This window comes from Heterocephalus glaber, unplaced genomic scaffold (genome assembly GCF_053883595.1).
Source record: "Heterocephalus glaber isolate CG9 unplaced genomic scaffold, H.glaber_assembly_v1.0 deba00001429, whole genome shotgun sequence".
Taxonomy (NCBI): domain Eukaryota; kingdom Metazoa; phylum Chordata; class Mammalia; order Rodentia; family Bathyergidae; genus Heterocephalus; species Heterocephalus glaber.
This window is the reverse complement of record NW_028258294.1, coordinates 27,095,152-27,111,960: the sequence shown is the minus strand read 5'-3', so window position 1 is coordinate 27,111,960 and position 16,809 is coordinate 27,095,152. Positions and strand designations below refer to the sequence as shown.

The 16,809-nt window shown below is 41.4% G+C and overlaps 1 protein-coding gene and 1 long non-coding RNA gene across 4 annotated transcripts; one reads left to right on the top strand and one right to left on the bottom strand.

Annotated features, from left to right (window-relative positions):
- Nucleotides 1-268: 268 nt before the first annotated feature.
- Pou2af3 (POU class 2 homeobox associating factor 3) lies at nucleotides 269-12,824 on the bottom strand. Of its 3 annotated transcripts, XM_004856528.4 has the most exons (5): nucleotides 9,584-12,824; nucleotides 7,729-7,823; nucleotides 4,000-4,054; nucleotides 2,399-2,631; nucleotides 269-1,038 (listed from the first exon to the last, which is right to left on the bottom strand). In XM_004856528.4, exons 1-5 carry the CDS (start codon nucleotides 9,588-9,590, stop codon nucleotides 670-672), a joined length of 759 nt encoding a protein of 252 aa, XP_004856585.1. In that variant the 5' UTR covers nucleotides 9,591-12,824; the 3' UTR covers nucleotides 269-669. The 3 variants fall into 3 exon arrangements, with proteins under 3 accessions (XP_004856585.1, XP_087068489.1, XP_004856584.1); XM_087212363.1 differs by lacking the exons at nucleotides 7,729-7,823; nucleotides 9,584-12,824 and adding an exon at nucleotides 5,507-5,581; XM_004856527.4 differs by lacking the exons at nucleotides 7,729-7,823; nucleotides 9,584-12,824 and adding an exon at nucleotides 4,912-5,007 and having other exon boundaries at nucleotides 272-1,038.
- LOC110344281 (uncharacterized) lies at nucleotides 8,595-16,181 on the top strand. Its single transcript, XR_002386765.2, has 2 exons — nucleotides 8,595-8,732; nucleotides 9,507-16,181. It is a non-coding gene; the product is annotated as an uncharacterized LOC110344281 (long non-coding RNA).
- The last annotated feature ends 628 nt before the right edge of the window (nucleotides 16,182-16,809 follow it).

Here is a 16,809-nt window from a genome sequence, read left to right as displayed (position 1 = left end):
TTTTTATTCTGAGGCAGGATCTTGCTAAATTGGCCAGGCTGGGTTCAAATTTGCAATTCTCCTGTCTCAGCCTCCCTGAGTGGTGAGATTACAGGCATGTGTCACCAGGCCTGGCTTCATCCTTGTCTTTTTCTGATGCTTTTCCAAGATGTACATCTTCATTTAGTGGAGAGGCAGATGTTGCTTTTCTACCACTGCAGCCATGTCTATTGCATTCTATGGCAGCCAAGGTATCCCGCCACATTAAAATAATTTTATGTTCATGAATAAGTAAGATGAAACCACTCTAGTGTAGTTGATGATTTCCTGGTCTAATTGATAACATTCAAATCAAACAGAAACTACAATTGGAAATTTAAAAAAATAACCCAAACATAACAATACAAAATTGTTTATTAGTTTAAAAAAGAGACAGAATTTGTTGGTTACACAGAAAAGTAAATGGAAAGTCACCTATGAAAATTGTAACTCTCAGCATACGAAGTAGGCACTATGACCAGGTTTGAGGACTTGATATTAATGCTGACATTAGCATTAGAAAATGGAAAACTGCGACATATAAACCATATTTTTGACATTTTGTTAACAGGTTGCATGTTTCAAAGTGTCATCTAGATGTGGTAGAAAAATAGATATACCCATGCCATGTTCCAAATCATGGAATTTCTATTAACTATAGCATATGTCACAGTTTGTTTCCCTTTTACAGAAATCACTGGTGCCAGCTCCTAAGGGGGTGAAGTCCACACAGTCTGTGCTTGGATAGAAGTACTCTGCTGTTTTGAGGGCCTCCAAGTGCTTTGCCTCATAGGATGCACAGTAGCAGACTGAGGTGGTGGCGGTGGAGAAGCAGTTGTACTGGGCATGCGAGGGCAAGTGGTAGTAAGAGTAGTCTTCTTGGGGATAGCCATGGTTTAGGGTGTCCAGAGAAGGGGGAGAACTATAATTCTCTGAAGCATATGAAGGCGGCTGAGCTGGCGAGTAACTGTAGTCTAAGGAGCCAGAGAGAGTGGAGGAATCTGAAGGTGATCCCAGGGTCTATAGAAAAGAAAACCAACAAACAAAGAGCTTGATAACTTAGGATCAAAAGAACTGAATAGTGTGGATTTATTAACACAGAGTAAGAAAAGTAGGGGTGAAAAAACAAAATACCCAACCCAAGTCTGGAGAAGTAGTTTTATTTGTTGACTACATGATTTCATGACCCCATTCTCTATATTTGCCTATTTCTTTCCCAACAATCAATTGCCTTGCTTCACTAGCTTCCTTTGTTATAACCATACTTTGGAGGATGTTTTGTTCTTAAACCACAAAATCCTATTGTACTTCAGGTCACCTGGACATTAAATCCTGCTGTGTGCCACAATATAAGCTGCAGGTGGCACCCTGGATATTTCTCCACACCCTTGACCGTGAAGAACTAGGTGAGCATGCAAAGGCAGAACTTGGATCCTCAAGGAACCTACCTCTGAGATACCCAAGATGAGTAACTACCCTTCCTGCCACTAAAGTCTTGTCTTCTGAGGAGAAAGGTACTGTCTTCTCTTAAGCAAGTCTACAGCTGTTGCTGACAAAAGCCTAATGTGGAGGCTGGAAGGGAACTGGGTGATGGAGGCCCAGCAACAATATGCATATTCTGCAGAGTTAATTTCCTATTCCCTTTAAAATTTAGCCTGATGTCTGTACAGATGTTTGATACACTAAAAAAGTATTCACATTTCTTAAAGTATTCACATTTTATTTTGTAACTCTACACTTGAAGGTTTAAAACATTATAAGTCTCAAAATGATATCTAAAATAACTAGATACGTAGATAAGTAGATCTTATGGAAACCTTGCTTCATTTTAAAGAATAACACATTTTTGAGCACTTGAGACCCATAAAGAACAGGCAATTCAAATTCTTGCAAAGGTTAGGGGTTCATTTTTACTAGCCATCTCTGACTCAAATGAGTTTTTGTGCCTATAGGACACAAAAACAACCAGTTAGTAGAGCCACTTCCCCTATCAAGCTCAACAGAACTCAATTCTATCAAAATGAAGTTTGGCAGTGTGTAGATGCAACCTTAGTTCCATTTTTAAGAACTCAAAGATCCAAGAGACATTGGGTAAACCAGTCATTTCCAAATTAGGAGATGACTTAACTCCATAGTTTAAAAAACACTGAGTATTGCCAGGAAATCTTTTTATTGCCACCCATCATAATTAAGTGTGTATTTAAAGGTTTATGCCCTGCAACAAGGAGCTATCTCTGCACAGTGCATTATAAATGGTTCCCTGCTTGCTTCCTTGATAGTATTTGTATGGTTCCTCAGGAGATGACCCAACTTTCTTATAAAGCATTACTACTCCATAATTAGGAACAATCAGGTTACATAAAAAATGAAGATAAATTACCAGGCGGCTCTGGTTAAAGCAGAAAGGGGTGGCCTGGAAGCTGTCTGGCAGATAGTGAGGAGCACTTTGTGTGGAGTTGAGCAAAGGCTCTGAGAGTGTTTCAGTCTGAAGGTAGGAATCGAAGATCTGGTCCAGGCAGTTGGGGTTTTCTTCACAAGAAATCCAAGTGGAAAATTCTTGAGGTTGAAAATAATTGGGTGTGGAAGATATTGGTTCAGGCTCAAAATAGAGTCCTAGAGGAGAAAGGGAAAAGATTTAAAAATTGCAAAATGATTTAGTGGAGTTTGCTTCTGTATTCTGAGTATTTAGGAGGGAAAGGTGCTTAGGAAGTTCCAGAAAAGTAAACAGACAGGCAATTTGGACTTTTAATTGTTTTAGTTAATTCCAGTGCCAGAGAAAAGAATGTGATTAATAATGTGATAATTAGATATCAATATGGCTTGAGCAAAAATGAAGTATGGTAGCTCAACCCATGTCCAAGTATCATGATTGACAGCTCAAGTGTGCTATAAATGCATTAACATCCAGTCCCTATCTGAAGTTTAAGTAAACCACTCAACAGTAATTGACAGATCTATTTGAAGCTATGAGAAAACTTCTGATGCCATCGCAAAGAACTCTCTTGATTCAGGGTTATTGCTTTCCTAACCTTTTCACACTTAGTAACTTTAATTTTGAGGAGTGGATTTTGAAAAGTGATATACATGTAAATGGGGATGGAAATGATAAAAATGGAAACCAGGAATGTAGAGTACAAATTAGTATTATTTGTTTAAAATTACAAAAAAATGAAATTTTTCATAGTAGACATGCTAGCATGATAATGCAATAAAAATTGTTGAACACTAAACAATAATTTGGAAAACATCACTCCTTTTCCATTTTAGTATTAATAGACTCAATGTATGATTATTTTTAAATGCTCAAAGAAGAGAGCTTTAGAGTGTGCCCATCAAAGGGGCTACAGGACTTTTGGATTTTTTGAAGTTTCAAGTTCCTTTAAGGCTAAGTTAAAGTGATACATTCAGTGGAAACCATCCACAAACTCAGGCTTCCTTATTTATGACCTCTTAGCTGCTGAGTGGCATAGGAAGGAATGTTTATGTAATAGAGTTATTCGTATTGAGCTGGGAAAACTTGCACTTGTTTGAACTGCTCTCTGGGAAGAGAGACAAGAAGGGGGGAGGGAAGCCCCTGTCGGCTGGAAGCTAAATGAACAAGAGCAAAGGCATTATTCTAGTGTTCAGGATGTTCAGTATTCCAATGAATAGTGTGCTAAAAGATAAAGAGGTTCTTGAAAAAGTTCTGATTTTATAGTCAAGTTTAGCTTCTTGGAGGTGAGGAACTGGAAAAAATGTAAACAAAATCTTGGGACAGTCTAGACAGCAGAGAATAGACAGTTCAGAAAGGAGGACCAAAAATTGCACTTGTTTCCGTGCTGGGCTTGCATCTGGAGTTACTATGCCTTTTTCACTTTCTGATTGGTTGAATTCCAATTAAATGGTGGTGCCTATCTTAACCCCTGAATCAAGCACTGAAAAGCTTTTGAGATGGACTTTTGAAAGAGAGTTTGAAGAAATTGCAATGCTGGCTGTACTGACCTGCAGAAGATGGTGCAGCTGGGTCTTCAAGGTGGATACTGCTGCCTTCAGACAGCTGCCAAAACAAGAACATGTCAGTGAAGCAAAAAGAAGCACAGAAGCTCTACAGAGGAAAAGCTAAGGTATTTTGATGGGAACTATTTCTTTCTGCTACAAGGTAAGCCAGATTCCTTCTTCTAAAAAATAGGTGCCATTAAAAAAATATAACCAACATTATATTTTATTTAGATTTAATTTTTGTGTTTGCTTGCTTGGGAACTTTTTTTCTAATATCAGATTCCCTACTTCAGTTTTAAGTTATTCATCTTGATTTTTAAAAATTAATGTAAATAATTTTTCTGTTACAGAAATGTAATAATTCAAGAAAACTCAGAAAAAAAGTCCTTCTATTAAACTATTCAATTTACAAATAAGGACTAACATTTATTTAATCCAACTATGACTTAATCATTTCCCTAAAAACTTTCCTATACAATCTGGATTCTTAGTCTAAGGAATTCTTGGCCCTGAGGAATACAATTCCTAACTTTTTAAACCAGAGTAGCTAAAAATTTTCACATGTTCTTATTATCTATAAACTATTAAAATAGAAAACATTTTCTTAAAGCTGTAGTCAGTGAGTTAGAGCCTATCAACATTCTAGTCCACCATTAGGAAATATTTCAACTCTTTGTGTGCTTTTTTTGGTATTTTTTATAAATTTGCTTTTTTCATTACAGTAGTTCAAGTTTATGAGACTGCCCATTTTAACTATCTAAAGTAAAACAGCCTATAATTTCCAGTGGAGTGGTTACTATACTAATTTTTTTGTTTAGATTTCATGTGGTGGCTTTAAAGTTTAAAGTGACCAGTGTTGCTGTGGGATCGCAGGCTGGAAAGCCAAGCCTCTCTTGGGTTCCAGGGAATACTCACTTCTGTACACTGAGCCACTGGGAGAACTGCACAATCAACCATTGCTGAAACAGGAGGTGGTGTTAATTTTGAAAATAATCCATGCTGTAATGTCATGAACCAGGAAGCTGGAATCCTTTACTAGCTCTTTATGCAAATATTTGGCTGCAGCTCGAGCGGAAGGACTTGGAAGGAGTGGGTTTTAAAAAATCTACTTCAATGTAGAGCTCTTTAACCCCATGCTTTCCCGGACTGGCTTGTTTGCCTGCGTCCTTGTTATCCTGTTGTTATCTTCCTGAGGTATGTTTATAATATCCTACTTGATATTATCTTTCTAGTCATGGGTTCACTTTCTACTTCACTCCAATACAAAGAAAGACACCTCTCTCAGATTTCAAACAGCATAAAGAAACCACAATCTGCAATTTAGAAAAACACATCAAGGCTGTTTAAAAAACTAATAGTGAAAAAAAAGAAAAGTAAATTATATCTTTTGATAAGTACTAACTGAAGATTCTCTTTACATCTGAAGGTGGAGGAAATGCATGTGCATGAGTGTATCAGTGTGTTTGTAAACTGATCTGGCTGAAATGAGTATTTTAAAAATTAAATTCACCAGTCTGGCAGGCACAGTTTCTTCTAGGACAACTTGAAACTTGGATATTTGTCTCAGTCTATAACTTCTGTCCATGATTTCGTTCTTAAAATTCCAAACTGAGGATACTACCCTGGCTTTATAAGAAGATAAAATTTCTTCTTGCGTTGTAATATTTGATACAAAGAATCCTCTCCTTGATTTAAAGTTTCCCAGGGATGTCCTCTAACAATCGAATTGGAGACAATCTACTAAACTAGAAAGGTCTACACCAAAGAGCAGGCATAAATTATCCTCTGGTATTTGCCTTCCTTGCCAATGTGTATACTCTTGCAGCAAATCTAGAATCCTAAATCCTTCCCATGGCTCCCAGTGATGGATTTTACATCTGGCTCTCCTACTGAAATTATATGTGCATTACTCCTACATGCTTGTGAGGGAATGAGCTGATAGAATCTTCCAGGAGGCAAAGCAATGTTCCTGCAGAGCACTGGTGCAAGAGTCCTGCTTTATTTCTCTTTGTTGGGAGAAGGGTGTTCAGAAAAAGAGGTGACATTGGTCCAAAGAAGAGAAACTGGTCAGAAACACAAATGAAATGCATTAATTAGGTCCTGCAGCTTGCTAACAGGGAAACAGTGGTAAAACCAATCTGCAAGGATCCAAGAGCAGTGAAGTTCTCCAGCTACAGGTGAAACAGAATTCTACCAAGTACCAAAGCTCTTTAATGAATGATCATGTTTTGTAATAAACATCTTGATTTTTATTTTGGTCCCAGAGCATTTTCCAGTTCCCTCTAGATCTAATTTTATTCATCGTGTAACCATCTCTAAATTGAAGGAGTTCATAGATCTGAAGAAAGATGAATTTTGAGAGCCAACAATGAGAAGACTTTTTATACTTACCTCCCTAGGTTATTATAAGAACTAATCACTGTAAAGCTTTCTACAAATGTAAGGAAGTTTTACTGTTACCTCAAATTGTACAGATGGAGATACTAACTTCTCCATCTGTATGTACCAAATCACAGCTAATTCACTCCTTAACTCTAAACTTCGAGCAAAGGGTATAATGTGCATTACTGAATATCTGGCTTTCAATTTTTGGTTGCGATTGTACTTCAGTTGCCTTTCCCAAATAATAATAATAGCATTTATTGAGCACTCATTGTGTGGAAAATGCTCTTTTAAGTGCTTTATATGCAGTAGTTAATTTAATCCTTACTTACTGTCATTTCCAATTTAAAGATGAGGAGAAACAGGCAAGAGAAATTGTGCAACTTGCTGGAGGATACACACAATGGAAAAGCTGAGATCTGAACCCTGTTTATCTGGCGTCTTACCGCCCTACATTATGTGCCTCCTCCCTTGTCATGACGTTCATTGCCAAAGGGAATTTTTGTGAAGTCCTACACTGAATACAAATAGCACCAGGCATAAAAACTGTTGTGGGGCTGATATCCACAGGGTAAATCAGAACGTGGATAGGTTCTGGTTCAGGATGAACCTGGACCAGGCCCTAGCTGTCTTATACTCTTGAGAACTTTCAGTAATGAGCTGTCTGTCCTCTCTTTGGGCATAACCTCACTTTGTTTATTTAGCTCTGTTGCTGTTGCCCTCTGTGAGCACTCTTGGCATACTTACCTGCTTTAGGAAGGTATATAAAGTGTAAGGTGCTTATGACTGCCCAGATAAATTTTGTATTAAGCTGGAACTACATAAGGGTCTATGACATTTTAAGAAAGTGGTTCTATGTGTACTCCAGAGACATGAGGTTTTTCTGCTGAAGACTTTCCTTTAGTGACTGATGACTTACAGACAAAATGATCTCAGAGGCTGAGTTCCAGAAGGATGAGGACAGAGTGGAGGATGTTCCACAGAGATGTTAACCTGGAAGGGCTCCCCAAACTGAGGTGAATTTCTGAAAGAGATTTTCTATGAGTCTGAGGAGTGCACCTACACTATCTTCCTAACACAACAGCAATCTACCTACCTGCTGACTGGCTCTCCCTATAGAACAACAATAAGCCTTTCACACTCAACATTAACCAGTAAGTAATTGACCCCAAGTCCTGAACCCCATGCCATGCCTTCCTTGTTCTCCATGGCATCTTGTGAAATGAGAGGAAGTTGGGCACAGAAGTTACTGTAACAGCTGAGAAAGGCTGGGTCTGGGTCTGGGAGTGGCCTTCACATTCCCAGGAGGCCTACCATGGGCTGGGGAACTAGTGAGGGATTCATGCTTACGGTTCCCCCCGAGGCTGCCTGGTGTGCCCTTCTCTGTTGCAGCAGCTCCTTCACTGTGATCTTTACTCGGACACCTTGATACATCTTCGGTTTTTCTGGGGAAAGGAAACTGAGTCAGTGGTCAAGTCCAGGTTTGGGTGTCTGGCTGTGGAGTGAGGGGATCCTTGATAGGGTATGGCACCCAACACCAAGTTTCTAGTTTTAGAGAACATGAAGTGAATGAAAACCAAAAAGAGGCTGAATAGTTTCCAGGGCTCTAGTGGGATGGAACACAGATTAGCACACAGGTTGTTCTGCTCAGGAACGTGGTGCCCAGTCCAGGGGAACCCACTGCCTTGGCTAAGTAAAAGCCTCTGGGAGAGGCGAGGGTATATGGACAGAAGGGGCACTCTGACTCAAGGCAGTAGCCCTAGCTTGTCCCACCGTGATGTCCTTCTCCACCAGGCCTAGCATGGCTTCTGGGGAGGCTACGACCACTATGTTCTCTTGGTCTGGAAGCCAGCTCAGGGGCAAGCCGGGTGTGGGGTGGGGTGGCTAGCTTGGTCTTGAGCCCATGAGAGATCTGCCAGACTGACCCCAGTAAAACAGCCAGGCCCAGGGAACTCCCTCACTGTCTCCCTCTCATCCCTCTCCTTTCTACCAACTCTCCTTCATCCCAGTCCCTTTCCTCCGCCTGGCCAGCTCTCCATATTTTCCTCCTCTTCCCTTCGGCCTCATCCCATCCCTGGTCTCCCTTTTCCCCGCTCTCCCACCACCCCTCCCTTTCTGGTGCAGGCATTTCTCCGTGGCGCAGCGCGGGCTCCAGGGAAAGCCTCCAGGAGGATCCCAAGGACCATGCAATAGCTGGGAGGCCGCCTCCGGAAGGGGCCGCCCCTGAGCTGTCGGGGGCTGGCTGCTTTGCCCCGGCAAACCCGAGAGACCCAGCGCGCGCCGCAGGGTCCACATGGAGGGACCCCGCGCCCCAGGAGCGGGGGCTGCCATGGCCCCGGCCCCCCAGAACCACAGTGAGTAGGTCGCGCCGGCTGTCAGGCCAATCCCTAGCTAGCTGGGGGTGGGGTGGCTGCAGGAGCCCAGGGCGACTCGAGGCCTGACCTCTATCCCGGAGTGACCGCCTGGGAATCGCGCAGAGGGGGGCCGGCGCGGTGGCGGGGGGGCCGGCTGCGCGTGCAGCCTGAGAATCGGGCAACAGTGCCAGGTCGCCAGCGCCTCGCCTGGTCACTGCGGGGAAGGCAGCTGCACAGGAGGGAGCCCCCTACTCGCGGGCCAGATTCCAGGGGCTGAGAGTCTTTCCAGGAAGGGAGGTTGTGCTGTTCTTCACCCAGACCCAGGGGATCCCATACCCGGCCCTCAGGTTCAGGACGCCGTGCGGTCTCCGTGCAGCAGCCCTTTCTCTCCCTCCCACCCCGCTTCCTCGCTCGGCTCTGGGCTCTGCGGGCGGCGGACGCGCTTTGGGGTCCGCACAGAGACCAGCACAGCTCAGCTCTGCCCCGCCGATGCTCCCTGCTCACCGAGAGCCTCTAGCTCCCCCCGCCGCCGCTTCTGGCCGCGCAAGGTCCGCGCCGCGAAGTCCCGGGACGCGACAGTGGAAAAGAGGGCGGGTGGGCATGGGCCCGGGTACGCGGCTGTCCGGAGCGGCCAAGTCGGCCTCTGGGCCTCTGCGCCTCTGCCTGCCCTGGGGAGCAGGCGCCAAGTGGGAGCGGCCGCTCGGCCAGTGGCCCCGGATCCCGGCCCGGCCCTTTCTTTCGTGCCCTGACTTTGTGTCTCTCTGTTGCATTCAGGAAAAACTGTGAAAACACACCCAGATCGAAATGCCCCTGGCCCACATGACCCACCCCCGGAGAAGGAGCCGAGTTACCGGACATCGTGGTCTGCAGGAGCTGGGTCAGAGCCTGGATGCTGCAGCTGCAGGGACTCAGCGCCTGGGGAGGATCCTGTGCAGGGAGAAAGGCAGAGATGCGACATTTTTAAAGTTTCACGAAGCATCCAGCTGCACCTAGGTCCCTGGAGCAGGAGATACACAGAATTAATGTTTTATACCTTTGGGTATAGGTTTGAGTTTTTTCCCCCTCATGCCAAGTATTTAAAACCTCTAGAAACCCATGATTTGACAATCAATGATTGCGCGATACTTTCAATTTGAATATTCAAAGGCTTAACAAAATGGACTATCTTCTGCAGAAATCCTGAATACAGGCACCACACAGAGAGTCCAGAGAAACAGGGAGTGAGGCTCCTTTGGGTCCTGACCCTTGCTTTTCTTGTATTTTGAGCATTTTGTTCACTTTCCCACAGTCAGAGCAGGTGTCCTCAAAGATGCTCTATATTTCTGCCTCAAAGACAGCTCAGAAGCCCAAAGTGTCTTAGGATCACCCCCATCACCATCTGAGCCAGGCTGGCCAGCTGGACTTGTTCCCACACATCCAACCTCCATTTTAAGGGGAAATCTCAGGTTTTGGTGAGTGAACATGGCACCCAGGGGGTGTGGCACAGGAAGGGATCACCCTGGGCCCAGATTTCAGGCCAGAGGACAGCAGAGGCCTTATCCTCGCACTTCTTGTCCTTCTGGCTCCGCCTGGCCACATGCTGGCTTCCCTCCCCTTTTCATTCTGTTCTTTGCCTGGGCCCTAAACACTGGGGCCTCAGCCCTGAATGCCTGGCCACTAAGACCCTTTGCTCCTCCCCATGGAGTAGGAGATGCCTGCTACCTCACCTACCACATAATTTCTGAGGCTGGTGTTTCCTCACTGCACTGTGAAGTTCTCTCTTCTCTCATCTTTCTCCTTCCAGCCACCCCTGTAGTACTATGTGTTAGAACACTGAAACAGGCCTGGCTCCTGCTCATTTTAGCTGAAAGGACATGGATCTGTTCCGAGGGCTTCTTATTTTGGGGTTGTTTGAGGTCAGACTGCCCCTTTGGTCCAGGCCTGAGCCCCTTACAAATGACTTGGAACTGCATTGGTTCATCTTTTCCAAGCACTGACTGTACCTCTTGCCTGTGATTTGGATGATGGAAGAGGCAAAAGAAATCCAGACAGGAAACAAGTACAGGCCAAATCCTTTGTTAACTTCTAGGAGGAGGGAGCAGCACTGGAAGACAGAGAGAGAGGCAGGGTGAGGTTCCTTTTGCAAATAACCAGAATGTTCCTAGGATGCCAGACCAGGTGATGATTAGAGGCCTCTGTGTTTTAATCCTTGAGTTCTCTGAAATGTAAAAAGAAAAAAAAGCTTGAACCTGAAAAATATCTAAATGCCCTCAAATATGTCAGATGCAGGGTGCAACATATGGAGCTCAGATAAAGTATGTCTCTAAGAATGACAAGTGACAAGACTGTGATTGATAGGAATGACAAGGAAGCCGAGGCCACATATCTGGGGGAAAGGATCAGGGATGGGGACACCTGAGGTAGCACCTGGCTGTGGCGGGCAGGATGAGGTGTATTTGTCCCCAGCCTTGCTGGGATTTTTCCGGTTTGTGGAGCCTATTTCCCCAAAGGCCCCAGGCCTGTGCCATGGAATTCCCTGGCAGAAGCCAGGTCTGAGGACCAGGTCTGAGAAGGGCAATGGGCACTGCTTGGAATTAGGGATGTCTCTTGTCCTTGTAGCATTTTCTGTTGCTTACCTCTTTTTCCCTCTTTCTTTTTGTTTTTGTGCTTTATATTTGGTTTGCTTTTTAAAAAACCTGTCACCCCCCCTTGTTTATTTTTCTTTGTTTCTCTACCTGTCACTTCTTTCCTCCATTTCTTTTCTGCTTGCCATTTTTCTCCTTGGCTCCCTACATACCTCTATTCTCCTCCCCGTCCTGGGTGCCTTCTCAAGTCCTTCAGGCTTAATCTCCTTCCTTGTCCTTCCTTCCATGTGGAGCTGAAAAGAGATGGCAGGAGGGCATTGCACTTCTTGGCAGCATCATGGAAGTAGGTGCCGGTGATTGGGTGCTTGGTGGAGAAGGGAGGCATGGGTGAAGTATGCAAGAGCATACTTCTTGGAAGCCAGGGGGTGTGTAGGGACAGCAAAGAATTCTGTTCCTTCCTCCAGAAGCCTCTGCCTGAACCACAGCAGCAATCCTGGAACTTCTGTGTTTGCTGCTGTTGCTGTGATGGACATCTCAGTCCTGTTGCTGCCCAGTAACTTCAGAAAACTAGATTTCTCCCCCATTTTCTGACCAGGTTGTTAGCCCAACATTCAGGCATTTGGTTCCTGTTGTGTGTGTCACTGTACAACTCCAACAGGAACATTAAAGGGCCAAATGCCATGCTTGTGGAGGTAAGGGACAATACTTTCTGAATGGATCTGTGAATCCTACAAATCCAAATGTGTGATGTCACTGAGGCAACCTGCCATTTCTACCCTGAGACCCTAGATGCCCACAAAATTGTATGATCCTCATAAGACACTCTTTAAAATCACCTTGCATTGTTTGTTGGATATCAGGCCTGTGTTGTCTATGTATGAGCAAACAAGAGGGATAAGCAGCTCAGAAAGATTATTGAGCACATAAATAGAAGAATTGATATTCAGACTTTAGTAACTCTAACTCCAGAAGTCCTTGCTCTAACTATTGTTGTTTCTGATCTTTTATTAGTAAACTTTTAAGACTTCAATTCACAATAAGAAATTGTTTACATGTAACTATAATAATATCTACATTTCTAACACAAACTCTTCATGAAATAATGTATACCTATGTATGTGAGACATTCTGATACTTTCTATTATATTCAATCTTTCCTATCTCATTACATTTATGAGAAGCATATGTTGGCTGGGAGTCATCATTTTAATTTAATGACTCACTAAAGAGTTTTGAATGGTGTTGAAAAAATATCACTGTTAAGATATACAAACATATGTCTCAGTGTTGTACCTGTGGGAGTATTGCATTGTGCCATCAGTTTTACAGTCAGTGTGCACAAGGAGCCCAAGACAGTGCAACATACTGACTTGTGAGTTTTATGGAAATACTAGAACCCTGAAGACGAGGCTGTCTGGAGGTGAGGAAAAGCTGTCAACTGTGCTGGTTACATTTGTGCTGCTCTCAGACTGGGGACACTGTCACTGCTAAGGGGACTCCTCCGAAGTCATGATAATCCCTGTGGGGTTTTAGTAAAAAAAAAAAAAAAAAAGAGAAAAAATACTATGATATTGAAACCATTGTAACAGATTCATCTACTTGAAAATATAATGTAAAGGGGCAAAGGGGAAGGGGAAGTGGGAGGGTTAGGGAAAAGGAAAGAAGGGAATGGAATTAATATGAGAAAATGAAAAAACGGAAACAAAGTCTTTGTAAATAGGGAGGGATGGAGGGGTTGAAGGGAGGCAGGGAAATGGGGAAAAAATAAGAACCAAGAGAGATTATGTAAAGGTGCAAATTTCAATGATGAATGTCATTATATTGTATACCTAAAATGTATCGATAAAATTAATTTTAAAAAAGAAAATATAATGTAGGGTTTGGATATTGGGTGTTGGGAGGTATCTTTGAAGTGCTGAGAGGGACTTAGGGTCTTTTCCCAACTCCTCTACTGGAGGCTGTCTAGCCTCTTCACCATTTGGCTGAAATCCTGGCTCATAGCAGAATGTGTGTAGAGGAAATGGGAGCTCAGTATTTATAAGGCAGATGGTTACATATTGTATATGTACCATACACTAATTGATTGTGCCACTGGAGCTCCACATTACTGGAATAATATTATGATCAGTGACTGAGCCACAACCCAGTTAGGTATTAATTAAACACCACCTGGGTATCAGGCATGGTATGAAGTACAAGGAATGCAAAGATAAGGAAGTCCTTGTTTTTACTATCAAACACTCTGTTCTGGAACTTCCATGCTACTGCTCTTCTGTTATGGGTTTATTTAGTTCATTCATTAGTTAATTCATTCTTTCATTCAATCATAATATGCTGATTATCTGCTCTGACCCAGTCCAGTGCTGGTCTGAAGAAGATATCATGTCCACCCTCCACCCAAGCTGCCTCTTCTTGAGGTCACCACCCACAGTTTCTCTACTTCTTTATAAGTCAGTTTTTTATATTTGTGATTACCCTCGCCACTGAGTTCAGAAATCCTTTAGTTTGTTGTTAACTTTATTAAAGTCACTCAGTGGCATCCAGAATGAATAGGACAAATTTGTGTTTAGAGTTTTAAACTGAGTATTTTAATTGAAAAGATTTTGGCAGTCTTTGGCATGCAAATGACACTGTAGGGTATTATGTTTCTCCCCCAAAGTTGGAGGTTTTTAATTAAACCTAGACACATACTGAAAGACATCAAGTATAAAGAAAAGGGGTAGCATATTCCCTCCAAATTTGACTATAGCTCTAAATTCTTTTTATTAATACAAAGTTCTTTTGTCACCTTAACCTTGAGACACTGTTACCAAACCTTGTGGGAAATATCAAATTCCAAAAAGTTGAATACATGGAGGAAGCAAGCACTTACTGGGCTCTGGAATGAATATTTGGTCCATATAAAAACAATCAGGGAGACTATTAGATGAAAATTATTTCACAATTTGTGCTGAATTGGTATCTTCCCATGAAATATAAGTCAAAGTTTTAACTTTTTCTTATGAAGTTTCCATGAGGAACAAGCATTTGATAACAAGAAAAATACTGTCATTCATTTCTTTTTGTTTGTTTATTTATTCTGTTGTTTTTATTTTTTTGAAACAGAATCTTGCTATGTAGTTCAAGTTGGCCTTGAACTCACTGTGTAGCCCAAGCCCAAGCCCAAGGTGATCCTCCTGCCTCAGCTTCCCAAGAGCTGGGATTACAGGTGTGTGCTACCATGCCTGTCTGTCATTCACTTCTTAAATGTTTGTCTTTTACTTAAAACGTTTTTATTATGTGATATTTAAGACTTAAAATCATGTAAAGAATATGATGCTAAATGCAATGGTGCATGCTTGTAATGTCAGCTACTCAAGAGACTGGGGCAGTAGGATCCAGAGTTCAAGGGTAGCCTGGGCAACTTAGCCAGTCTCTGTCTCAAAATTATACGAAAAAAGGTTACAGATGTAGTTTGGTGCTCCCTGGGTTTAATCTCCAGTGCCACACAAAAATTCATGGTGAAAACCTATGAATATATTACCGGTTCTTATCAGGTGAAGAAATAAAATGGTTGAATGATCTTTCATTTATGACTAAGTTAATTTATTAAACATTAAAACTGTTGGACTATTCCACTCAAAGAATATTTGGTTAGGGGAAAAGTTAGCAGAAACATGTATTAATTTTCCCAATGCATAAAAGCTTATTCCTAGATATTATTTGTTTGGTCCACATGTTTTTCCTTTTGGAACCTGTAACATTTCTTTTTCTTCTTTCTTGTAATGTACTGACACTGATATTGTATGTTACAAACATATACTTCTTATTTATTAGAGGTTATGGTTAGATACTTCTATATTAAATATCAAATATAACATGGTGTCATCATCTGCAAATAACTATGTAAGATTTTATTATTTATTTAGCTTGACCCTAGTAGATTTTTAGTTCCTGGTTTATTCATCATATGTGTTTTAATCACACAAGAGAAATACCAAACAGAAAAACTTTTATTTAAAAGGCTTCTTAGCAATATATTATAGTACATACAGATACTAAACAAATATACCAACTTTTTTCTGTGCTACTTCAAAGGTTCTATAATGTTCCTTCTTAAAGACATTTGAAAACAGTACTGAATCAATCATCTTAAATATGTGAGCATTACAGCCCAGTATCCATGTATCTGAATTTGCAGAGTATAGCTAATATTAAGTACTAAAGGGGGTAAGAATTTTCTTATATACTGGTTACAGAAAGCTGTCATCCACAGAGTAAATAGTTTTGCATCTTTGTGGTATAGTTTTAGTTTAACAAAGATTTACTAAACATCTACCATATGTTGGGGCCTGAGCCAGGTGCTACAGACACAGGTGCTCCAGACACAGGGGTGAGATATTCATGATCTTTTTTTTGAGTCTTTTATCTAGACATGAGTTCTTTATATAGAGTATGTGATTTTGGACTTAACCTGTCTAGAGTCATTGGTTAGTGAAGATGATAAGATCACTAATTTAGTGTTGTGTTGTATAGAGCGGATACTTTAGACAGAACCCAATGATTAAACCTTCAAAAAGGAGATCATTATTTGACTTAATCCTTGGACATCAATTGTTATTGTGGTAACTTGAAAGTAACTGATGTTTTATTCCTTATGACTGTATTATTCAGATTTACATATTGAAAGATGGATCACAAGTACTTTTTACTCTGTGTATGTATGTACATATCTACACATAAATATGTATCTTGCTGTTGAAAATCCTTTGTGGATCTTCTTTAAGAGCACTTCAGTCTTCTTCCTCTACCACAATAGTACAATAATATTGTATTATTAATGGAGCTGTGGCAAATCAAAATGATCATTTAAAAGTATTTATTAAATAAACAAGGTAAAGATGTGGTTTTCATCTCTTTTTCTTGGGGGTTTGAATAACATTGTAAATGAAATAAAACACTTTCAACTACATGCGGTATCTGTTTCAGTGATTCATGAGATGATTGTCTACATTGAAGTTTTGCACGGGAAAATTTCACCTTTGACTTCTTTTTTATATTGTCATCTAGTCATCTTTCTTAAGTAGTTTGAACTTGACATCATCTCTGGTTGCTTTAAGTCTTAAATATATCTTGTATTCCTACAGGTCAAAAGGGGTGGAGTTTTGAATTTGAGCTCTGTAAATTTTTCTGGCTCTCCTTGGATAGCTGAGGTCAGAAAAGAGTAAGTTTAAGAAAGGAGAGAGAGATAAAAATATGCAGTTTTTCATATGCTGGTATTCCACATGAAAGGATATGATCAGTCCCCACACGTAGTAGAAAAGTGGGAGCACTTGAATGGGAAATAAGGTAGAGAAATATTACTAATATCCCTGTCATAATATTGTAGCTTGTTTTTGCTTTAAAATATGAAATATAGAAATGTATTGTCAAGCTAAACAATTCTAAAAAATCATTTACCATTTGGAATTTGTTAGCATTACTTTTGCTCCCTCCAACTCATTTTAGTCTAGATAACTGAACAGGATATTAGA